Source organism: Vipera ursinii, assembly GCF_947247035.1.
Source record: "Vipera ursinii genome assembly, chromosome: 2".
Lineage (NCBI taxonomy): Eukaryota > Metazoa > Chordata > Lepidosauria > Squamata > Viperidae > Vipera > Vipera ursinii.
The window spans coordinates 137,177,791-137,203,219 of NC_139513.1; the positions used below are offsets into that span (position 1 = coordinate 137,177,791).

General features: G+C 42.6%; 2 protein-coding genes across 5 annotated transcripts in view; one reads left to right on the plus strand and one right to left on the minus strand.

The window, feature by feature from the left end:
• The window catches only part of CS (citrate synthase), a 47,121-nt gene extending 44,933 nt beyond the window's left edge, over window positions 1–2,188 (plus strand). For all 4 annotated transcript variants that reach the window (XM_083351785.1, XM_083351786.1, XM_083351787.1 and 1 more), the window contains one exon: window positions 730–2,188. In XM_083351785.1, the coding sequence (XP_083207911.1) occupies window positions 730–900 (171 nt within the window). In that variant the 3' untranslated portion in view covers window positions 901–2,188. The remainder of the gene's footprint in view (window positions 1–729) is intronic.
• Window positions 2,189–5,817: 3,629 nt separating this feature from the next.
• Window positions 5,818–23,854, minus strand: COQ10A (coenzyme Q10A). Its single transcript, XM_083353606.1, has 5 exons — window positions 23,678–23,854; window positions 14,317–14,478; window positions 12,037–12,229; window positions 11,471–11,572; window positions 5,818–10,366 (listed from the first exon to the last, which is right to left on the minus strand). Exons 1-5 carry the CDS (start codon window positions 23,755–23,757, stop codon window positions 10,199–10,201), a joined length of 705 nt encoding a protein of 234 aa, XP_083209732.1. The 5' UTR covers window positions 23,758–23,854; the 3' UTR covers window positions 5,818–10,198.
• Between the last annotated feature and the right edge of the window lie 1,575 nt (window positions 23,855–25,429).

Consider the following 25,429-nt stretch of genomic DNA (forward strand, 5'->3'; position numbering starts at 1 on the left):
TGCGAGACAGTATTCCAGGGGTGTGTGGGAAAATTGGGTTTTCAAAATGAGAGTGTATAATGCATAATTCGTTGCCGTTATTTTGAACTTTTGTAAGGGGTGCAAGAATACATCAGAAGCGTTCTAGGGGTGCAGGGCATAGAAAAGTTTGGGAAGCGCTGCTCTACTTAGCTTGCTGCTCTTTTTCTTCTTAATGGCTACTTTCCAAATATTTAAAGATAAATAGTTTGAAGCTCCATGGCCTTGTGATGTCCTGCCTGGTGTCTTAACCACTGCACCAAATATACAGAAATAATTCACGGATGGGTTTCTTGCAGCATGAAAATGTGCAAGTCATTTTCTTCTTAGTACTTTAGATTGATGTGCTAGCTTGTCCAATAAAATCAGGCTATAATAAAATAAAAAAGACAAATCCTTTTCTGCCCACCTGCCAAAATCCACTCTGGAGGGGGATGCGTTTCCATTTTTCATGTTATATTCTTTAGAAAGACAGGCTCACTTGAATTAGGCATTTTGCTGGTGGGCACTAACGTTACCCCGAGCAGGCATTAGGTATGAAAAGAATGAGGAGACTCTGAAAAGACGCGCAACAGAACCAAGATCCCAGCCAGCTTTAAGTTAATTAGGAGGAAAAGCATACCGAATACGCCTTCTGTCCTGCTCAGCTTGCATGTGGAAATATTGCTGGTTTGCCTTCTAACCCTTACTGTTTTCCCACCCTCTCTGCAGTACTATGGCATGAAGGAGATGAACTACTACACCGTGCTGTTTGGTGTGTCTCGAGCCCTTGGCGTTTTGTCACAGCTCATCTGGAGTCGGGCATTGGGCTTCCCACTGGAGAGACCAAAATCCATGAGCACAGATGGGTTGATGGTGCTTGTGGGTGCAAAGTCCGGTTAAAAGCGAGGGAATTGGCAAGGGTTTTAGAACTATTGAGGGAATGATAAGAGAAAAAAATGCAACTTTTTTTTTTCGTTTGTTCAAAGGGCCTTGAAAAGATCCTTTCTTAGAGGCGCTGGCCATCACTTTTTCCAGGTTATTTATGAAATAAATGCAGATAAAGCTAGATTCCTATTATCCCCTCCACACATTACCTTAATTGTCACCAAAAGTTAGATTCAGAAGGGCAAGGCCTCCCTCCCATGTCCCTTTCTCCACAGGCAGCTCTTCCCAACCTGAGCTGCTGATGCCCAAAGCTAAAGTAAGTGCTCCTTTCCAGTTCAGATTCATTTTTGTTGCCCCCCGGGCTTTACCACCAGGAGTAGAGGACACTGACCCTTTCTATACAATCATGTCATTACCACATGCTGTGTTGAACCCGCACCTTTCATCTCCGTATAGATGGGGTGTTCTGCATTTGGAACAATGTGCTCCTTTTTTAAGTCACCTTGCAGTGTTGCTGTTTTATCAGTGGGTGAGAGGGAGGGATGGTCCTCTACTTCCAAGATGTCCAGACTTCTTCCCATTCTGGGCTATTTTTATTCTGTTATAGTGTGAAGCTGTGGATTTATGTTCTTAAAAAACAGTAAAGATGCTGGCAAAGCTGAGGCTTGAGCCACCGTAGTAGCGCGCTGAACAAGTATGGCTTACCTCTTTGTCTAACAAAGAGGGACAATTTGCTTTTTTTCCTCCTCAAACTCCCACAGTACTTGATTTCCTTGATTCCCTTCGGGCACACACTCTTCTCCCAAGCGGACATTTCCTCCTCAATATTCTGATTTTTGTGGGATGGTGCTTTGTTTCTCAAATCAGATACATAGTGACAGCTATAGCCGGGAACAAAGCGGCACCTTACATTGCAAGCCCCTTTCTCGCATTTTCTCTCCCCTGCACCAATTAACGTCTGCCTCAAGAGTGGTAAAATTGGAAACACGGAGTGGAGATTGCCTAAAAATATTGGTAATGCTTTTATAAGTGCAGTTGTGAACATGCTGCAAGGTGGCATTAAATCAGTTGCCACCATTTTGAGACAAATAGAATCCGCCTCCTTTCCTCTCTTGAAAGGACTTCATACACTCCTACCAATGTTTGTTTTTCTGTGTTTGTGGGAAATCCTTCGTCCTATAACCTCAAGAAAGAAACCTCCACTTAAGCTGAAGACACAGGGTGCCTGTGTAAACATCAGCTTCCGTTGCAAACTTTGGATGGTTCTGTATAAACTGAAAAATAAATGTTTTTATTAACAAGTTACAGTCACATTGTCCTTTTTTCTCCCCCCCCCCCCCCCCACGCAGAACATGCTGATGTAGCTTTTTTGCCTGGAGCTTTTTACCATTGGTCTCACACATGCCTCCCATTTTGACCAGAATATTTGATTTCTTCAGAATACTGCAGTGATGCAGTAAACGGAATAACAAAAGCTGCTGTGTGGATAGATGGGGCAGCTCCGAGAATGACTGGTTAGGGCAGGGGTCGGCAACCTCGGCTCTTTTATGACTCGTGGACTTCAACTCCCAGAATTCCTGAGCCAGCATAGCTGGCTCAGGAATTCTGGGAGTTGAAGTCCACGAGTCATAAAAGAGCCGAGGTTGCCGACCCCTGGGTTAGGGAGAAGAGCTGGCCTGTGTAGTGGTTTTTCCTTTCATTGTTTCACATCTATCTGCTTTGGATGCAGCAGTGTTTGGGATCCTGAAAGTGTGCAATACTATGCTACCTGATCTTGCTTCCCTTGTTGATTTCTTCAGTACTTCCATCCTGAAATCTGACTTTCCGCACTCCGAAGAAGCCTGGATCAGAAAACAGTAGGGAACCCTACTGTCCAGTTCTGACTTTTTGCTCGTCAGGGATCCTACGTATCACATAATGCTAAATCACAAATGGCTTCCCTTTTGTTTGTTTTTTATCATTGGGTTCCTTTTTGCCAATCATAAGTATACATTTACGTGCTTGCTTGATCCTCATAAAATTATGTCTGGATTGATCCTCTTGCTATTTCCCTGTACAGAAGATTTGCACAGTTGCTTGTCACCAAAGTAGAAAGGTAATGCAAAGTGTCATCTCAATTCCTTTTGAGATGGCAGTATTGACTTGCCATTCTGGGCTGGTAGGAAAGAGTTAAAAATGTGAATGGGAGCAAGGGTTCCCCACACCTAAATTAAACGCCATCCTATCTGGTTTTGAAAGATTGCATTGCCAAAATTTGGTCGTTTGCTATAATGTTTGAGGGGCACACAGATAAACGATCTATGTTCTAGAAGCAAATCCTCCCATGTTGATATTAAGAAAGTACATCAAAGTAGTTTTGGATAAGAGATCATGCATTGTTTTGTGTGACAAATTGTACATACAATCATTTTCTATGCTATATAGCACCACTTTGCTTTATTCAATATTCTGCGTTCATGTGCGGTATTCAAACAAACCAACATGTTGATGCACAATCTACAGTAAAATGATTCATTGTTTCTTGCAAACTCAGAAAAAAACCGTAGTTGTAGACTTGGCTGCAAGCTTGTAGATGTACAACCTCAGTTCAACTTGGGAACAAACTTTTTTTTTTTTGTCCTTGAAGTGCTTAGTGCACACTGGCAGGAAGTCAACATCTGCTGTGGATTGGTTGGGTGTGCGCCATAGAGGGGAATGAAATTCAGCTGGAATGAACTTCCCAGAAACATTCTATAAATAACCCAGGTCTCTTATGGACCCACGGAAAGCAGAGGCTACGTTTGAAAATTCAAATCACTATAGTTTTTGTTTGATCCGGCAGCATCAATGTCTAAAACATATTAATAAAAAAAGCATTTGATACAGGTTTCCTCTGAATAGCGCCATTTTGCATTACTGTACATATTTTGAAATGTTTTTGCTTTAAAGAAATCTATTGCTGAATTATAAACCTGCACTTTCAGCTTTGATTTAATATGCTCAAAGATAAAGATGTGTATTCCATTCTGAGATTAGGTTGACTAACCGGACAGGACTTAAGATGAGAAGCATCTTTTAAATGCACACTTAATCATCTGTTCAGCTTGTTTTAAAAGTTTTCTTTGGGAAATGGACACTTAACGATAGTTGAAGCTGCTTTTTATGACACTCATCTTTAGGGTGAAATGTACAGCAAGAATTTTCTATGTGACCAGAAAGTGAGCTGACTAAAGTAGTGGTATTTCAATAATCAAAAATATATGACTGAAAATTATAGACCTACCACATATGAGACCATAGGTAATGGCTCTCAGACACTGAAAGAGTTAAGGGCGGAAGCTGGGCTGTGGGTCCCGCATGAATAGGTCCATACAAATTCAATTCCAAGGATCCAAACAAGAGTAGAAGGATTTTCTCTGGTGGAATTTTGCTTTATTAAATTTATATATTGCCCATTTGGTGGAGCAGTGGGCTAATGCCTCCTTAAGTAACACCAGCTGCCTGCAATTAGTGCAGGTTGGCATCCCACCAGGCTCAAGGTAGACTCAGCCTTCCATCCTTCCGAGGTAGGTAAAATGAGGACCCAGATTGTTGGGGGCAATAAGCTGACTTTGTAATAATGCCGCTTGGGAGTGTGTGTGTGAAAGCCCTAATAAGCAGGCATATACATAGAATGAAGGCTACTGCTAAGCTTGTAAGCCGCCCTGAGTCTTCGGAGAAGGGCGGGATATAAATGCAATTAAAATAAAAAATAAATAAAAATAAAATTTTACTATTGAGCGACTATGTCTTTAATCCTGTTGGAGTGCGCTCTACTGGCAGAAAGCCAAGTAAGAAAAGACCCAACTGAAAATATTGCTGGAGCTAAATGTTGCATAGGTTTTTATAAACTACAATTTAACCTATCGAGATGCTTATTTGTGTGCGTGCGTGTTACTGGGAGTCAAATGTAATATTCTTCGAATGGCTGACCAATTTCATTCAGCTCAAGTAATTTTTTTTCAACACCTTTCTAATTCTTTGAGTATGCATAACGAACTTGAATTCTTAATGAATCAGCAAGGCACCTTCTGAGGAAAAGGGAGTTCACCTTCAGTATATGTTACCCAGGTTTTTCAGCTACTGAAGAAAAGGTAGCAGGATTGCCACTTGCTTCCCCCCTGAATAAATTGAAGCAGTTTTTTTATTTTTATTTTTTTTATTTTAATTCCATTTATATCCCACCCTTCTCCGAAGACTCTAATTTGTTGGAGGTTCGATGCAAATCAGTAGCCAGGAGTGGAGCCAAAATGAAATATTTATTTTATTTATTATTTTAATTCCATTTATATCCCGCCCTTCTCCGAAGACTCAGGGCGGCTTACAAGCTTAGCAGTAGCCTTCATTCTATGTATATGCCTGCTTATTAGGGCTTTCACACACACCCCAGTTGAAGTGGCCAGTGGCAACATTAACAAATACTTTCTCTACAAGTTACGAGCATGGCTTTAGGTTGAGAAACCCCCCCTTACGGGAGAGCCAGAAATCTCAATCTGAAACAGCTCATACTTCTAGGGATGCACAGGCTGTGTTACATCTCTGTTATGTCTTCGCTTGAATATAGTTGCCTATTCTACAGCGTTTGCTGGGTTTCTTCTACGCAAAATCAGTGCTTAATGTTCAGTGCTAATTAGCCTCTCTTGCACTGCAGTGTGGGGTTTATCAAGGTTGTAAAGCAGTTCGGTGCTCATCATTTCTCATAGAATTGAAGGCACGAGAGAATACAAGCACCCAGACAGGCCTCCCCTACTTCCAGAGCATAGCAGGGGTTGAAGTAGGGCAAATACTTCCCTACACTAGAAGGGGAATTTTGCTGTGCTTATTTAGCAACTGCCTTCTAATGTCCCGTGACCCTTAAGATGTTCTGCTGACTGCCCTCATATAAGGCACAATGTCTGACGGAAAATCACTGCATCTTTTCACAAACATTTTATTAGTCTATAAAAATGCAGTTGGGATTGTTCAGTTTTGCAATAATCAAATAAGGAAAAAGGATAGGGGAAAATAATTTCATTTACTGTGCATGATTCTACTTTTTTTTTGTCTATAAACATTCCCTTACAATGTGAGGTAGCACGTACCAGGCTAAGGAACATAAGACAGCTAATTCAATAAAAATATGTGCAGAGGGAGAAACAGAAGGCACAAATTTAAGACATTGTTTTGACAAAGGACAGCAGCAACATTAGGCATTTAATACAGAAGGACTTGAGAAAACATATTCTTCAGGTTCATTAGATGCCAGCAAAAAAACCCCTCACTATAGCTATGCTACAACTGGTATGAAATTTAAGGAACAAAATGTTTTTTAAAAAGCACCTGGGCGGGACAGCCTGCTTATCTCACTTTATAAATTGGTTAACTATGCCACAATGCCTGATTTTGGTTGTCCTAATTTAACATCCATCTGATTTCAATGGGACTCCAGTTTAAATAACTGGTTCTGCATAAAAGCTACTTCAGTGGAGGTGATAAAGAAAAAAAATACTGTAATGATTCAAGGATTTCATTTAAAATAATTTAAACAGCTACAAATCTGCATTGTGCTCCTTGAGAAAAAGTTCTAATACGTTTCAAGATTAATTTGCCTATCAGTGACTAAAAATAACCACCATACCTTTGTTAACAGCTGGATTTGGTCCCCTCTTAGCAAAATAATGGATGCAAAATTGCCTCTTTTTTTAGTTTTAGAGGCATCCACCTGTGTTAAAAGGGCCTCTGAAATCAGCATTCATAGTGGCTATTACAAACCTATTGTGTGAGGTATATCTTACATTCATGAACCAGCTTTGTAGCTGATCTCAGCATGAAAAGCAAATAAAGGCCTTCCTGTATTGTTATTCAGAAGTAAAACTGATGCCAGGACAAGTGTTATTCTAAACTAGTATTCTAGGAACGCTATGAACAGTATGAATATTGCATAATTCTGTGTTTTATAATCTTGAAAATACAGGAGGCAGCTACAAGATCCCTAGGTGGCTGCTTGCTTTCTGAGACTCTTAAACACTGTTGTTCCTAGCAATTAGAAACTTTTTAAAAAGAGAAAACTAGGTTTCTTTGGACACCAATTTCTACATACATTAAGCTTTTGGTTTGATTTTTACTCCTGGAGAGCAGCAATAGCCACACTTAATCATCCCAGTGCTGTCAAAACTGCCCTTAATCGTTCTCTTGGACTGTTGCACAGCTATCCAGTTGTTCTAAACCTGGGCAGTTCTTAATATTACAATGCAGAAATCTAACCAAGTTTAGCAGGATTCAATCTCAAGGAAGCATGAACAGGTTTGCAGCTTTGGTCAATTTAAGGTGACCCAAGAATATATTTCAAAATCCTTGGGGAAATGTTTGTTCTTTTAAGTTCCATTATTATTAATACCAGTATATTAAATGTTTTGAAATGCTTGTTCCTCATAGTACAGTTACGCAGCTGAAAAAACCCACTACAGCAGAGTGGCATTTGAACATGCCCCATACTTCCAGATAATTGAGCTTCATTAAAATATATACTATATTCAGGACTTACGGTGTGTTGCTTACAGTTTATACATACTGCATGAAAATCTGCCATGCATTATTGCATTTAAATTCAAAGGCTCTGTTGTCAGTGAAACTTACTATTTTTTATTAGCCCAACTGCTCATCCTCCTTGTATAACAAGGGCAGCTAGTCAGGGAGATCTCTAAAGTTGCAGTCTTTTTCCTTCTTTCTTTTTAAAATCATAACCCAAGATGCAATCTGCTGAGGAAGACAGAATGCTATCATAACTTAAGATATTATTAGACCGTTAAGATATTTGAAGTTTCCTAGGAGCGACTTCACTACTCTTTAAAAGGAGGGGGAGAGAAGATACTTGTTCAGGGCAAGCATTCCAGGCAGCCTAATTTAAAAACACAAACACAATCTTGTCTGAGACGTAAAGACTAGTGCAGGCTGTGCCCTGTGTGTGGAAGCTAGTCATGCATAGCACACAACAACAAACTTAAGATAAAGAGCAAGTCCACAATCTCAAAGCATTTCACAGGAATTAAGCAGTTGATGAGTTTAAGAGGGCGGAAGGAATAGGAGCATATTTAAATACGAACGATAGCTGGGAATTTGCTGAGAAAAAGGTAGCCATTATAGGGCCAGATCCACATAACTCTGTTATGACAGTGGAGCCAACACTCAAACCCCAGGAAGAGAAGTTGCAGCTGACTGATACATGGGAATTGCCTCAAAGCCAAACTGCTTTGCATCAAGCAATTCCTTCCCAGAGTTTGGCAACTATTACAATCCACAGACAGAAGTAGCCCAGGCAGATTTCCCCCCCCCCCACTTCATTAAAGGAATCTGCTTCATGACAGGCACCCCCAGTACATGCTCTATCTCACCCCTGGATCTGTGCATTACTCACTCCTCACTGTTCAAACTTGATGGACTTTTTATCTGTGACAAATTAAGTCTGGAGATTCTGGTCCTAAGGAGAAAGTTCTGAGAAAAATCATTGTAGTCACATATTCCTGTTGAGCTATTCCTTCAACACAAAAATAGTTCCTTCCTCCTACCCTGTAAACACTTCCCAGGCAAAGGCTTCTCAAAATGCCTTTGGCACATTGAAGCAGGGCCTAACTTTTAGGCATATTATTTTAGACAACCCCCCCAAAAACATTTATTCATTTTTATGAGTTACAGTGATACCCAGCCCTTTCCATAAAAATATACATATTGAAGCACTAGAATTTCTCTCGCACTCCCCCAAAGTTGCATCTTCATCAAACTGCACATTCACACACCCCACAATCTTTAGCATCACGCTCAGGATGACCCAAGCCTACATGGGAGAGACACTTGTGCAGGAGCTTGTTCACTCTCTCCACAGAAACACAGCCAAAGTGGTGCACTCTTCCTAGCCTTGGCAATCCTGCACACGCATGGTTTGTGCAAATAGTGCTTTTAACAAAAATAAAATTTCCTTGGTAACTAGAAAGGGGACAGGGTTTACACCAAACTGGACAATACAAAATTAGTGTTAATGGAGTGGGGAAAGGGAGGGTTTGGGATACCCACAATGGGGATATAGCCAGTACAGCAGCCAGGAATTGAGTTCTTTCATCTTGGAGCCGGTTTGCTGAAGATTCCAGCTAAATTTCTTCCCACAAACTGTTTGGCGATGTGACGCTTAATTGCTCCTCTCCCACATTCACCCTGGAAGCTTCATCTTCACTGAACCACAACGGATACAGCCACTCGTGGTAGAAAAATAGGCGATGGAAGACAAACCATAGTTTTGAAGAGACGAGAACTATTTCTTCAAAGTGGAAGCCGTCAGCCTGCTAATGCCATTTTCCAGTCTCTTCATGCAGAGCAGCAGAGGTGGAGCTGAGTAAACTGAAACAGCCAGTTAGGTCATAGAGTGGCTTTGCTGATTTAATTACTCCCAAAATATCCCGGCTGCTGAACTTCTGAAGTGCTTGCAATCAAAATGTCCGCTGGTAGGGTCACATTTGAATTTTGAAAGTGGTATAAAATCATCTTGGAAGGCCGTACAAGCTGGACATTAAAGAAAGCTTCAGTGGTCCTGCAATAGGACCACTCTCTTTTCCCTCACATTCCTTCCTATCTCAAAATACTTTCATTAAGAGCAACATCTATTTTCTAAAATAATCCCAACTCCAAAAGAAAGCCTTTCCTTGACCCCCATCATTCCCGCAAAAAGGCACTCACTGAGCAGCTAAGTGGCCGCCATTTCTTTCTGACCTAACCCAATGATGAATAGGAAAGGTGGAAGAATCCGAAGCACCAAAGAATGCCAATGCCACCCCCAGGGCAACAACCTGTAGAAGGCCATTCTCTTTTTATCAAGAAGTGGACTGTTGGGGTATTTTCCTTTAAAACATGTTTTAAGAAGCACAATTTTCAACTGGTCGTCCTTAGGCCCACTGAGAGAACTTAAATGAGTTTTTGTTAACTCTTTCTGAAGAAGTCAAGGAACAGAACAAACTACAGTCTAAGGCAGCCACAGTGGTATGTTTCATAGAAAGAAGCTTCAAATAAAGTATGCTAAAAAGAAAAGACCCAGCATAAAAGTCCTGTCAGGTAAAATAAAAGTGAAGACTGAGACGCTGTTCCAGGGGTAACATGGCACTCTGGCCGTTTCCTTAGGAATAAGTCTTGGTCATCACACCAGGCCCAGTGGATAAATTAAAGAGGATATCAGGAGAAACCAAATAAATAGATAAAAACAAACAGCTGGGGATGCTGCAAGCAAACACCCAACTTCAAGTGTCCGCAAAGTGACCAAAGCCGCAGGCACCCTTCACGTCTGATGGATTTTGTGGAACATGAGTTCTTGAGGAATGCGGGTCTCGGGGCCGTAATTCTTTGCTGCTCGACGCTCAAAGGCTGCCACCATCTGCTTTACTACCTCATCGAAAAAAACGGCAGCCAACTGCGAGTGCAGAAGGGAACGAAATTCAAAAGAGATCTGAGGAAAGAGAACAGCACATTGGACTACCGTGAAGATCATTTTTCCACAGTGAAGCTAGGTCATTTTACATTGAGAAAGCCCCTTCCCCTTGCTCCAGAGAAGGGTCTAGAAAAGATTTGCTGTGGAAGAATAATTTTGAAATTCCAAATCAGGAGAGACTACACAGAGCACTCTTAGGTACAGCAGGGATTACAAATACACTTATAAAAACTATGTACAACTACTTGCTGAAAACTGACGAGGCTCCAATTTTTTCCTACAGAAATTGCCCAGGGGTGTATTACTGTGATAATAAATTGGGATGGCCCATCTGACATCTACTTTGTGCCGATCCATCTCTAGTTGGGGCAGAGGCAGAAGGAAAGGAGGACCACAATCTAGTCTCAGTTGGGCATCAAGAGTGGCTCTAAGTACAGAGCAATAGTGCCCAGCGGGATGACACAGAACCCCAAAGAGTTCCTGTTTATGTTGCACATCTAGCTAAACTTTGACTATTAGAAATGCCACTTTCTCTAACTATCTCAGGACTGACAGAGAACTAAGTCAGCAACTGCCATAAAGACAGCACTTGGCTGACTTGTTCGTGACTTACCTATGCTCCTTATGTTTCATCTATAAAATCTAGATTTTAGTGGAACTGAATTTGGCAAGGGAGATCTTTACAGCTAAGGTCGTAACCTAATGGAATGTGTGGTAAAGGATTTGCATACTTATCCAGGTATTGGAATGGTTTCTTGCTTTTACACACTATAGCTTCCACTATAGTAGGTGCCACAGGGGAATCTACTAGGTGGACTGCCTTTGGCAAGCAGAGTTTGGAGGCCAGAGAAGTAACATACCAGAATGACCTTGGAGTTCCCTAATCTGCTTCAAGGAATTCATTCAACAGCTCTAGGAAATGAAGGCTTGTGGTACCAGTACCAGAAACATCTCTGCCACCAGAATACAGTTCTAGTTCCTTCACAACTAGGATCTTACAGATTTTTCTCAGTAGTAATGGAAAGTCCACCTTTTTTAAAAGCCGATGGATGCAGGGCCCCCAAATCAGTCCTCATTTATGCAAGAGCTAATGAGGAATCCCATTAGCCTTTGTGTGCTTACTGAGAAGTCCAGGGTACAGGTGCGAGGATAGCCTGGAATGCCAGGACTGAAACGCCAGCTTGTCTCCAGATGATTGAAAAGCTTCCCATCAGTGCAGACTGCCTGGAGAAAATAATAGCAAAGATTCATGTTGGCAGCAAAACCCACAGTGTGAATTAGCCAAACTGACGCCCTCCAGATATGCTGGACAACAACTCCCAGAATTGTCCTCAACATGGAGGACAGCAGAAATGGGGAAGGCCAATAGAATGCAAGAGTTCCCATCCCCACTCTAACAGCAGCAGCTCTGGATAAAGATTTATCCATCAACCTGTATTTGAAACAGGTATCTCAAGTCTGCCTCATGAGTATCTTGCTTCATATGTCGTGTTTATGGAAAGTGTTGAGCACTTTCAATATTTTTAATTTCTATTAAGTGTTCTCTCAATGCCAGTGCCACCACATTCATCAAACTTCCCTCCAAATTATGAGGCACCAGGACAAATTATTAATTATGCAATGCTTGTTATTGTCATTGTAACACTGAAGTATCATCAGCCTGGTTAACCCACTGATACACAACTCACCTTCACCAAATGGGGTTGCACCAGTGTCACAATAGAGGTATAACGTTCCACAACAGGAGGGAATCCAACTTCCAGCTGGGCCCTCACATGTCCTGCTCGCTTAGAGACCACCGTTGATTTCTTACACCATGGAACAAATTCCTTATATTCATTCACATTGGCCACCACACCATACATTTCCTGCATGGAGTAACTGCAAATAAAGAGAGAGTTACTCCTTATGTTACGTCCATAATGATGCACATGTCTACAGTGACATAGGTACATGCATACCACAGGATGCTGGAATATCTATTATGCTGTGAACATTTCTTCTCCACTTCTCAAATCCAAGAGAATGGAAGAAATAGGATGGATGTTTCATTTACTTATTCCCTGAGATTCCATTGCATCAAAGAGAACTAATGTACAAGAAATAGAGCCTGGTTCCTTCTATGATTGATATATTCTGCTGTTTGGAGATTTTAGGCATTCTGTTATTCAAGACAGGCAGTAAATTATTTAATATAATATCTGCCTCTTTCCAAGTCTTGCAAAACTCCATGTAAATCTCAATCGTATAGATATCTATATTTAAAAAAGAAATTTAAAATAACATAACATAAATTTTGAAAAAAAAATGGAATCTCTTAAAAGCAAAGCCTGCAAATCTCACCATTAACTTTATTGTCAAATGTCTATTTCAAGGACAATTACTGTGCAGTGAGAAAGGTTTAATTACTTATGCATATTTGGCACAGTATATCTAGATTCAGAATAGAGATTAAAGACACAGTGAAAATTGCTCGGCAAAGGCACAAATTTACTATGATTGGTGTATTTACAAATTGCTTGAAGGATAAAAAGGGATTTCAAGAAAGGAGGAAGAACCTTGATAAAAATACAGAAGTTGCAATACTTATACAAGCCCAAGGTCATCTATTGGGACTATTATAACTGTAAATGGTTATTGAAATATGACACAGAAATGGAACAAATAAAAAAACTATGATAAAATCGACACAAAGCTTCAAAGAAGTAACCACAGTACAACAATGAGAAAAATAGAAATATTTAAGTTAGCTGTTGGGAAATAAATAGAAAGGAAGGGGAGAAAGTATGACAAAAATATGTTTCTAGAATGTTTTTACTCTTTTTTTTCTTTGTACTCTATTCTTAACTTTCTAATAATGTGGTAAAAAATTAAAAAATATCAGAGAAATAAGATCTTTGATACAGAACTGGCAGAGAGAAGGAGACAGAGCAGGAGCAGGGTAACAGAAGGAGAGAAAGTCATTGGGACTCTCTTTTTATCAGCAAATTCTCCCAAACACTTTCCCTGCTTATGAAACTGCAGATGATAACAAACAAACTCACAATCTTGGATATGATTGCAGCCTGCTACAAATAAAGAAATAAATAAAATCCATGTTTCCAAACCACTTATCAATTTTTTTATTTTTTTATCCCATTTATATCCCGCCCTCAAAAGACTCAGGGCGGCTTACAATAGCCTTCATTCTATGTATATGCCTGCTTATTAGGGCTTTTGCCCCCCCAAGCGGCATTATTACAAAGTCAGCTTAATTGCCCCCAACAATCTGGGTCCTCATTTTACCTACCTCGGAAGGATGGAAGGCTGAGTCAACCTTGAGCCTGGTGGGATGCGAACCTGCACTAATTGCAGGCAGCTGGTGTTACTTAAGGAGGCATTAGCCCACTGCTCCACCAAATGGGCAATATATAAATTTAATAAAGCAAAATTCCACCAGAGAAAATCCTTCTGGCTTCCCCATCGATTTTGCTTGTCAGGTGGTCGCAAAAGATGATCACATGACCTGGGGACACTGCAACCGTCATAAATATGAACCAGTTGTCAAGCATCCGAATGTAAATCACATGACCATGGGGGTGCTGCAATGGTCATAAGTGTGAAAAATGGTCATAAGTCACTTTTTCAAGGGCTGTTGTAACTTTGAACAGTCACTAAACTGATTACCTGTATTGCTTTAGCTTCCTATAAAACTTGATTGGTCACTGTGGGAAAGAGGACACTGAATTAGGCAGACCATAACTTGGATACCATGGGTCTTGCCTTGTGTTTTTATCCCTTACATTAGAAATAGGTCCTCTTCAGTTGCTTTGGACTATGAAATTTCTAGTCTTAAAAACCTAGAGTTCTATATTGTTTATTGTTACCAAAGTAAATGCTCGTGTGGGTCATACAAAATGATATTCGAGACAGTGTGTACATTTTCCCTCCATCATGAAAACACCCTCATGCAAGCCATGTCAGCTCACCCAATGATCCTTCTCTCTGAATATTCCTTCCGTTTGTTGGTGAAAGGTCCTGTAAAGCTGATAAATGTCCGGCTGTGCTGACCACTGAGATCCCAATCAAGACTGCTGATAGTATGAGGGTCTCGGATCACCAGACTTCCACAGCATGGCATATACCTGGAACTGAAAGATCCCCAGGATTAGCTGGCCTGCATAGAAGTCTACCAAACTTTCCCAGAGTCTAAATTCAACATCCTTTGATCACGAATAACCTAACAGAGGCATCACCCGCTGATTCAGAAAGCTGCAAGTAAAGTAAATTACAAGCATGACCTAGCATGGCGTCCTGGACTGAAGTCCTACATGTACATTGTGGGCAAATCCTCATACATATAATGTGGGGAGGGAAGTTCTGATTTATGTTCAGTTGGTTTTCACAATAATGTGAAATACGCACAACACATACTACAACTGTGGGGTAATTAACTTCTAAGGGCAAATGCTCTTGTTCCTCTTGAGAAATGGGGGGGGGCGGGAATGTTAGAAGAAAAGGACTGTAAAAATCGTAGTCTACGAATTTCAGAGGGCTTCTGATTATCTACTTCTGGTTCTGAAGCTCTCGTATCACTGTATCTGCAATTCCTCAGATTATCATAACTGCACTTGTGAAAATTAAACTTAATAGCATTGGAAAAACATTACTCCACTCCCCAAAGTACAAGTTGTTCAACAGAGTTACTACAATCTGAATTTTGTCATCAATGTCAGGATAATGCCCCCCAGGTTTCCGTGTGCTACACCGGCCACGGGCTCAGGGTAGGGGTGGTGGGGTGGCGGTGGTTATTCGGGAGACTTTATGTCTGCGGGAGACCACCATTGTCCAGATAGGCGGGAGTGAGTCCCTCCTCCTGAGATGCGGCTCTCGGGTTCAGATGGGCTTGTTGCTCACATATCTGGCACCCAGCTGTGTGGCAACAGCCCTACCTGGGCTGCTCGACGCCCTCTCAGGGTTGGCGGTAGAGTTCCCCAGGCTTATAGTTCTGGGTGACTTCAACCTGCCTGCCCTGGGAGGGTCATCGGAGTTAGCTCGGGAGTTCATGGCTTCCATGATGGCCATGGACCTGACCCAAGTAATTCATGGCCCGATTCATGTGGGGGGTCACACTCTCAACCTGGTGTTTTTATCTGGACAGTGGTTGGATGATCTGGGAGGGGGTTTGCCAGCTATTGTCCCCCTATCATGGTCTGATCATCATCTCCTGCGACTGGTCTTCCGTTATGCTACCCCCCACTGCTGGGTTGCGGAACCGACCAGATGGTTCCTCCCCAGGCGCCTAATGGATCCAGAACAGTTCCAGATGGCGCTTGGGTCTATACCCATCGCCCTCACTCACAACCCGGCCAGTGCCTTGGTGGATGCCTGGGAAAGGGCAGCCACCGAAGCACTCGACCGTGTTGTACCCTTGCAACCCATGACTCGGCGCAGATCCCGCTGGGCTCCATGGTTTTCTGTGGAGCTCCGGGTGATGAAGCGTCAGAGACGGGGTCTAGAGAGCAGTTGGAGGTCCAGCCGATCCGAATCTGACCGATTGCAGCTAAGAACCTTTATAAGGTCTTATCTTGCGGTGATGAGGACGGCGAAGGCTAACTACTTCGCTGCCCTCATCACGTCCGCAGATAATCGCCCGGCCACCCTGTTTAGGGTAACTTGCTCCCTTCTTAACCAGGAGGTGAGGGAGGACCCCTTACAGGGACGGGCCGAGGAGTTTAGTCATCATCTGCCGGACAAAATCGCTCAGATCCGGGCCAGCTTAGACTCTGACTGGGTGGAGTCTGATGTGGAGGAATCGGACGGTCTTGAGCATGTTATCTGGACTGAGTTTGATCCTTATTCCCCTGATGATGTGGACAGGATTATGGGGAGGCTGAGCTCCACCACCTGTTTCTTGGACCCGTGCCCCTCCTGGCTGGTTTATGCGGCTCGGGAGGAGACACGAGGCTGGTTCCAGGCAGTAATAACTGCTTCCTTGAAGGAGGGTATCTTCCCCACTGCCTTGAAGGAGGCGGTGGTGAGACCCCTCCTCAAGAAGCCTTCCCTGGACCCGGCTGTTTTAAATAACCATCGTCCGGTCTCCAACCTTCGCTTTCTGGCGAAGGTTGTTGAGAGTGTGGTGGCGCATCAGCTTCCTCTGTTCCTGGAGGAAACTGATTATCTGGACCCGTACCAATCGGGTTTCAGACCTGGTCACAGCACGGAGACAGCATTGGTTGTGCTGGTAAATGATCTCTGGCGGGCTCGGGACAGGGGTTGTTTCTCTGTCCTAGTCCTATTAGACCTCTCAGTGGCTTTTGATACCATTGACCATGGTATCCTACTGCGGCGTCTCAGGGGGTTGGGAGTGGGAGGCACCGTTTTACGGTGGTTCTCCTCCTATCTCCTGGGCTGCTTGCAGTCGGTGTTGACGGGAGGGCAGAGATCCGCCCCGAGGCCTCTCGTTTATGGAGTTCCTCAGGGGTCGGTTCTCTCTCCCCTCCTGTTCAACATCTATATGAAGCCGCTGGGCGAGATCATTCGTGGTTTCGGGGTGGGGTATCATCAGTATGCTGATGATACCCAACTTTTTTTCTCCACCCCAAACCAACCCAGTGATGCCCTCGCCGTGATGTCCCGTTGCCTGGAGGCGGTCCACGTCTGGATGGGGAGAAACAGGCTTCGTCTCAATCCTGCCAAGACTGAGTGGCTATGCATACCGGCATCTCGGGTTAACCAGACTATTCCATCTTTAACGATGGGGGGTGAGGTGTTACCCCCCCGTTGATAGGGCTCACAACTTGGGCGTCCTCCTGGATTCACGGCTCAATTTTGAAGATCACATAGGATCCGTGACCAGAGGGGCTTTTGCCCAGGTTCGCCTGGTGTGCCAGTTGTGACCCTATCTGGACCGAGATGCCCTACGCACAGTCACCCATGCGCTCGTGACCTCCCGGTTAGACTACTGCAACACTCTTTATATGGGGCTGCCCTTGCGGACCACTTGGAGGCTTCAGCTGGTGCAGAATGCTGCTGTGCGAGTTGTGATGGGGGTTTCCCGATACTCCCATGTAACACCTCTACTGCGCGAGCTGCATTGGCTTCCGGTTGCCCTCCGGGTGAGATTCAAGGTGCTGGTGATGACCTATAAAGCCCTAAATGGCTTGGGTCCGGGATATTTGAGGGAACTTGCCGGCATCAAGTTCCCTTCGTCCTGTGCGCTCCCACATGGAGGGCCTTCTCAGGGTGCCGCCGGTAAAAGACTGCCGGCGGATAACACCCAGGGGGAGGGCCTTCTCAGTGGGTGCGCCTGCCCTTTGGAACCAGCTGCCCGTGGAGCTTAGGACTGCCCCCACCTTTGGTCATTCCGCCGGGACCTGAAGACCTGGCTCTTTGAGCTTTCCGGCCCAGGCTGAGAGTTTTTAATTGGGGTTTTATATTTTTCAGGGATCAAATTTATTTTTAACTGTTTTTAACTTTTGTATTGTATTGACGTTTTTAAATACTTTGTAAACCACCCTGAGTCCTACGGGAAAAGGGCAGTATATAAATTCCATAAACTTAAACTTAAACTTAAATTGTATATATCAATACCATCTTCACTCCTGCAGAAATTGGAAAAGTGAATCTGATCACGTATACATTTCTCTAAATCCTTGGCTGCTACCTTCCACTCTACTTGTTTTACAACGTGTTGTCAAGTAGCAATTTTAGATACAAGTTCAGTGCTGTTAAAGAAGACTGCTAAATGTGTTTTCAAAAGCAGCCTTGACAGGCACAGAGAGCGGGTCATTAATTAATAAACAGTAGTTCTCTTCTTCTCACTTCACCTTGCAGCCCTACCTCTCTTTGCCACCACTGATCGCCGCTGTTCAGACTGACCTCAGAAGATCAGACTCACCAATCTGAGGGTTACAGGGAGAAATCCCTCCTGAAAAAAAATGGAGTTGTTTGCTATCCAATACAGAATAGTCCAGAAGATGGTATTGAGGGTCTGTAGAAGAATCATGCCAGACCAATCTGACCAGTTCAATGATGCTGGAGTGATCCCATCTCCAATGGTCCTCTCTTTACACCACCCAAAAGAATGGTGCACCTGATTGAATCCATGGAAAAACGTGTATCAAAATAAAGGGGGGGAAACTACTTTAAGGATGACTTGCCTCTATGAGGCCAAAATTGTGAGGACACAATAGAAAAAAAAAAGATGTTGCTGGGACATAATTATGCTGCAGTTAGATGCAACTGAGGATAGGCTCTTAGATGTTGGCCTTTTCACCTCTTTTGCTTTAGGATGGGAAGTTCTTTCTGCCAGAAAAACCCTGACTGACTCCCAGCTGGAATTATTAGACACTTTAATTAAAGAAGAGATAGCAATTTTCCTGCTCAATTTCCCATGATGCTTCCTAAAATTCAGTTGGCAGGACTGATCAGAAATGCAAAGCCTCTGCGCTGTCTTCCACGTTGGCTAGCTTCTGTCCTTTTTGCAGGCCAGCTTAGCTTAACTTACATAATTATTGTCGGTGAGCCTTCCCCCCAGCAGCAGCTAAGCTCCTTTATTCAACAAGTAAATATTGAGGATGCCTAGTGGAAACCCTATCTATGAAAAGAGGGATAGATTTCCTGTCAGATTTAATGTCACCAGAGGTTTAAAAAAACACCTTTTCCTTGGATCGACAAGCTTTCAGGTTACTTAAAACGGTGACCAATGAATTGAAGAAAAGCCCTCACATGTCCCCTGTTCCTCTCTTTGGTTTAAATTTCATCATGAGCAAGTTGGGTCTGCGATAATTTTTGCTTCAGAAAACAGCAGCTGAGGGGGTGTTTTTTGTCACAACCTTCTCCAGTCTGGTGCCATCCAGGTGCATGGACTACAATTTCTATCATCAACATGCTGACTAAGCATAATGAAATTTGCAGCCTAACACACATCTGGAGATCTAAAAGTAAGAATCTGCCTTAATTGCCTTTTTCAGAAAAAAGAGGGGGGGACATTAATATGTAGCAATATACCACAGTATGATGGATGCAAGACAAAAAGAGGTGTGGAATCTAACTTAGAAGATGTACAAAAAATATATTGCAGCATATTCAAGAACAAAAAAAATGTGGAAAGAATGGCAATTACAGAATAGCTGCTCAGCAGGTTAGCTAAGACATTTACCTGGGAATACTGCCAAGCAAGCAATTGTGAATACGAACGTAAAAAAGTTAAAACAACAGATATCCTGTAGACACCACAGATGAACCTCCTCATCTGGCATAATCATTTGAAGTAAGTAAGCTTTAAATGCCATCAGTTTGTCCCCCACAAAGTTAACTGAGGTACTAAGCTGCATCTACCAGCATCCATGACTTGTGGGCATCCAGAATCCTTATTTCAATCTATGCTTTGCCTGGAGATTTTTTACCAGACTCTAACCTTGAAGGTGAAATCTTACCCTGGTGCAACAGGATAGCACAGCAAACAGTCAGAGGGAAAGACATGAACACTGCAGAGCAACAAACATTCAGGAATCGTTAAGCACACACCCTAATACCCATTTGCCTTTGGTGCCACTGCCGGAGTATAGCTCAAATGTTTCTAAAGGTGACGTGGAGGAAGCTAGTATATCTAAATAAGATTTCTAATTTAAGAAACTGGATTCACATATCATGCTAAGGCATACTTTTGTCTGAATTTGTTGCATAAGCCACATTACCCTAGCTCATTTGTATTACTAAGGTGTAACCCATGATTCATATATAACTGTGGTTGGAATCAATTGCCCTGCTAAGCCAAAAGTAAACAGACAACATTGTGAATTATCCCAACATGTGCACGTAAGTCAGCATCTTGGAATTCTTATGTAATAATGTATTTTCTATCTAGCCCATCTCAAAAGACCATTTTAAAACTAATTTCTTTATAATATTACCTGATATTTGCCACTTCATTTTTTTTACCTAGGTCCTTTTCACCCGGTAAAATTAACTCCCCAAAATAAAGCATGCTACAACTTTTTTTTAAAAAAAATCTACATATTAATTAACATCATTCCAATAAAAATCTCAAATTTCTTCAAACACATCCGGTTAGATACACGTACTGTGCTTCCAAACTAACCCCCACAACTGCATGCAATTTTCAGAGAAAAAAGAAGCTAAGAAACATTAGAAGAGCCATGTATATAGTTTCTCGCTCCCACTACACTATATATTATTTTGGAACGTTTCTCAAGTACAACTAATTCCAGTTTAAAACTAAGTTCCAGGTCATATGGAGAAATAGTACTTTGGAGTATGTTCATTGGGAAACCAAATCCAAAACCAAATCCTGTTTGGAAGTCTTTTGCAAACATTGTTGCAATAATACAATCAAAAGGTTAGGTATTCAAAGTATTACTGGACACTTCATTTTCAGATATATATTTTTTATAAAATGCTAAAGGATATTTCTGGGGAAAATGAGCCCTCATAAGGAACAATCATTTCCAGATATGAGATAACACAACAAATAAATGTTAAAATATCCATGAAGATTAAAAAAAACATCTTCCTCTAAAAGACATGAACCCATTCAATTCATTACCTCTTACTTTATAAAAGACCTACAAAATTTAAAAAAATAATTTCATTCCACATGAGGGGAAAAAAACTGAAACTCAAACATATAAACTATATCAAGCTGTAGACTGAATATATGGCTGAGTGTTGATTTGACTAAGGAAATGTAGCTCATAAGTCAAGCTCCTGAAAATCCTGTCAATTCATTACATTAACCTAGAAGAAGAGCAATATCCCAATGCCTTTAAAATTGGTTTAAACAGATGGGGAGCTGAAACCTGTAGTTCAACATCTGGACAGCCATATACTGTACTCCCAACCTTGCCCTTATGGTGACTGAAGACCATTCTACCTAAAACAAAATGGCCCTTCTCATTAGGTCAGACATGTCAAACACAAGGCCTGGGGGCCGGATCTGGCCCACGATGTGGTTTCATGTGGCCCACAAAGCCATCCTGGAAACAGTGAGGGAACGGCCCCCACTGCCTTGGCCCTGGCCCAGAGACCCTCCTTCTGCCAGAGACCCTCAGATCTGTCCCACTCCTGCCCAGGCCCCCATAGGCACCCCTGAGGCGAATGATGTAGAGCTGGCCACGCCCACCCAGTAAGCCATATGCACTCTAGCCACGCCCACCCAGTAGGCCACACCCACCCTGGCCATACCCACCTGGCCCCTTGAGGGCAACTGCAATGCTGATGCGGCCCTCAATGAAATTGAGTTTGACATCCCTGCATTAGGTTATAACATCACATTTTAATTCATAGAAGATAAGACTAGAAAGGGGAGCTTTGATCTTCATAATTTAATTCATACATGCATATGGATTAAATATGATACGAGTTTGTAACTGTTGACTGTAAACTTTCTGCATGATAAAAATCTTGTTTTGGTAGATCACTGACTGGTCATTAACACAACTACACAAAAGCATGATTAGTCACACATACAGTATGTTGCATACAGTGTGCTTCCTGTTTGGAAACTCACAGTGCAGAAGTAAAGAAAGAATACCAATTACTAGGAAGCAGTTCAAAAGGTACAAGCATTTGGGCACAGAGGGCGTCAATGTCTATAATGGAAGTGATTCTGTTGGTACCAGCTTTTCCTCAACTCTATAACATTTCATCTCAAAGAATTTGCAAAGAAAACTTTCCCAGTTTAAAAACCAAAATCAAAACACAGCATTGTCCAACTAGCTTCTTTTTCTAAGCTTGGAAACTTTTCAAGTTGCTGCTGGAGCTAAGGCAGGCCTTTAAGCTTTACCAAACCAGCAGGAATCAAACTTCAGTCTAAAAGCCCCAAGTAATTTTCTTTACAAAATTATAGATTAGCACAGAAGCAACCACACACATTCTGAGTTCTCTTTGTTACTATTTCAAATAAACCAGAGTTACATAATTTAAAAAACCCTTTCAATCTGTTTCATAGAGCACTTCAGACAGTTAAAAATGGAACTTGATGCTTACTGTGTATGTGTGACTTAATAATTAAGAAGTTGAATCACAGCTTCAAGTCCACCCTCAGCCAGTGAAGCTGACTGACTTTGGTTCTGTTAGTATTTCTCAGCCAAACCTACCCCATAGGATAGTTGTGAGGGAAAATAGAGGGTGGAGTGCTATGTATGCTACTTTGAACTCATAAAAATATAACAGATAAACACACATCACTGTCATGTTAGAAGACAGCATTATTGCCCTGAACTGCAAAGAGATTGCCATTTATACATTGCTTATATCCAAACCCTTATTTTAAAGGAGGCATAGTCTTTTCCATTTACTTCCTTCATTGCAGGTACACATTCATTAATAGAAACTCTTACCACATCCAGGGAAACACAATCAGTAGATCTCATAGTGTAATATGTAATGTAATGTAATATTCCCATTTTTATTGCCCCAGGTTCTGATCACCGTTATCACCAGTAACTCGCCATAAAATCCCACAGGATTCTTTTAAAAGTCTTCTAACTGGGAGGCCTCCCTTTCCATTTTAACTTCTATTTTGCTTTCCCGAGCCTCTCTCCATTTACTCCTGCGATGACCTTCTACATGGGGGGGGGGGTGTCTTCAAACTTGGCCCTTTTATAACTTGTGAACTTCAACTCCCAGAATTCCTCAGCCAGGCACGCTGGCTGAGGAATTCTGGGAGCTGAAGTCCACAAGTCATAAAAGGGCCAAGTTCGAAGACCCCTCTTCTACAAATTACGCATTTTATTCCCCCTGAACGAAGAGCAAGGAGCACAGGTGTACTGGTTCCTGTTGTCCTTTCTTTCCCAAAAACACTCAGCCTCCTTACAAGGACTTCACAGGTCCTTGTTCAATTTCATCCGTTTTCCAGACGACACGCGCTATTACGATTCCCCCTCCCCGCCCCCGAAATCTCCCGATTGAGTCAATCTTCTCCTATACAAGCAACGCTTAAAGGATCCACCCGCTGAATCTGCTGGCCGTACACCTGGGGAAAGCCTAGAAGCCCGGCCAAGAAGAGAGGGGGAAACCCCCGAACTCTGCTCCCCTCTTTTGAATGGGCTAGCCCAGGGGTAGGCAACCTCGGCTCTTTTATGACTCATGGACTTCAACTCCCAGAATTCCTGAGCCAGCATAGCTGGCTCAGGAATTCTGGGAGTTGAAGTTCATGAGTCATAAAAGAGCCGAGCTTGCCTACCCCTGGGCTAGGCTAAGCTGACCATCCCAACGCCTTTTTTTTTCTTTGGAGGGTCCTTCACCCCAGCTCCGAACCCCTCTGTTGGGTTCGTCCCGCTCCTCCCGTGCCCTCCCCCCGTCTTCTTCCATCGCTCAGCTCACCAGCCAGCCGCGGCCGCCCTCGGTCTCAGCCCTCCCCGCACTCCCAGTTGCCAAATTTCCCGGAGCCAGCGAGTCGCCATGGGGGGGAGGCCGGGGGGAGACCAGGTGGAAATGCCGCTCTCTCTCTCTCTCGACCGTATCAATTCCGCCAGCGAATATAGACAGACACCGGCGTGAACTTTCACCCCCCCCCCTTTGCGTCACAATGTCCTTGCGTCGCCCTGTATGTGTCACAGCGCGGGAGAGAGGGCTGAAGAGGAAACGAGCGCGAGTCTTTGTGGGAGATGTGGTTCTACGATTACGCCCGAGTGAATTGTGGGAATTCTAGCTTCCCTTTCCTTTCGAGGACCGCAGTCTGCAAATTGTTGGCCGTTTATGAATGCTGGCTTCTTTTTAAGTCACCTTTATCGCCAAAAGCTTGGGTATGGTTAGTGTTTGGATGAGAGATCATCTCAGAGCTGTTGATGAGATTGGGAAGGGAGAAAAAAAAATGGGAAAAGATACGGTAATGGCAAACCATTTCTGAACTATTATTAACTAGAGAGAGAGAGAGAGAGAGATGGCTTTTTTTCTCATAGAACGCTCAGAACGGAGTTCCGGCACCTTTTTTCGATGGAACCTTGTAGGGTAAGCAAGGTGGGCTGTATGATGTGTGAGTTCCAGCACCTTTTTCTTTTACAAAAAAAGCACTGGATAGATTTATAGATATATATAGATATATATACACACACACACATATATATATACATATATATGTACACATATACATATATATAAGGTAAAGGTTCCCCCGCACATGCGTGCTAGTCGTTTCCGACTCTAGGGGCCGGTGCTCATCTCCGTTTCAAAGCCGAAGAGCCAGCGCTTGTCCAAGGACGTCTCCGTGGTCATGTGGCCGGCATGACTAGACGCCAAAGGCACACGGAACGCTGTTACCTTCCCACCGTAGTGGTCCCTATTTTTCTACTTGCATTTTTACGTGCTTTCGAACTGCTAGGTTGGCAGAAGCTGGGACGAGTAACAGGCGCTCACTCTGTCACGCGGCACTTGGGATTCGACCCGCCAAACTGCCGACCTTCAGATCGACAAGTTCAGCGTCCTAACCCACTGAGCCACCGCATCCCTTATATACATATATATACACATACATACATACACATACATGTCCCTTATATACATACATACACACACACACACATGCCCTTTCCTCCCAAGCTAAGCCACATTTGTGTACAGTGGAAAAGAAATGAAAGATATAAGAGGAAGAAAATATAGCTAAATTGAATCAAGTCAATTTACCACTACATCTCTTTCAATTCTTAAAGCATTATTTCCATTACATCCATAAGCTAATTTGCATGTTGCCATTTGTTCTTTAAGGATAAATATGTCCTAATAATTGAGCCCAAGGCACAATCTGAAGTAGGTTTTACTAAATGCATGAATACAGCCTTTAACTTAACGGAGCAATTTGTTTTGTGCAAAATCAGTGAGACAACATTGCAAATGTCTTAGCACTGAGAATTCATCACTTGAGAACCATCACAGAAAGTCGGTTTCAGTTTGGTCATAAGTTGCTTAATTATATTTTATTATTCTTCATTGATACGTAAGTCAGGGTTGTACAACTGTCAAGAAGTGGACCTAGAACAGGCCCTATCAAGTGATTTTTAATATCTGTCCTATCAGTTATTATATCGGTTTGAATAGCAACAGCCATCTCCCAGACATTGCCATCTACCGGACTGCAGA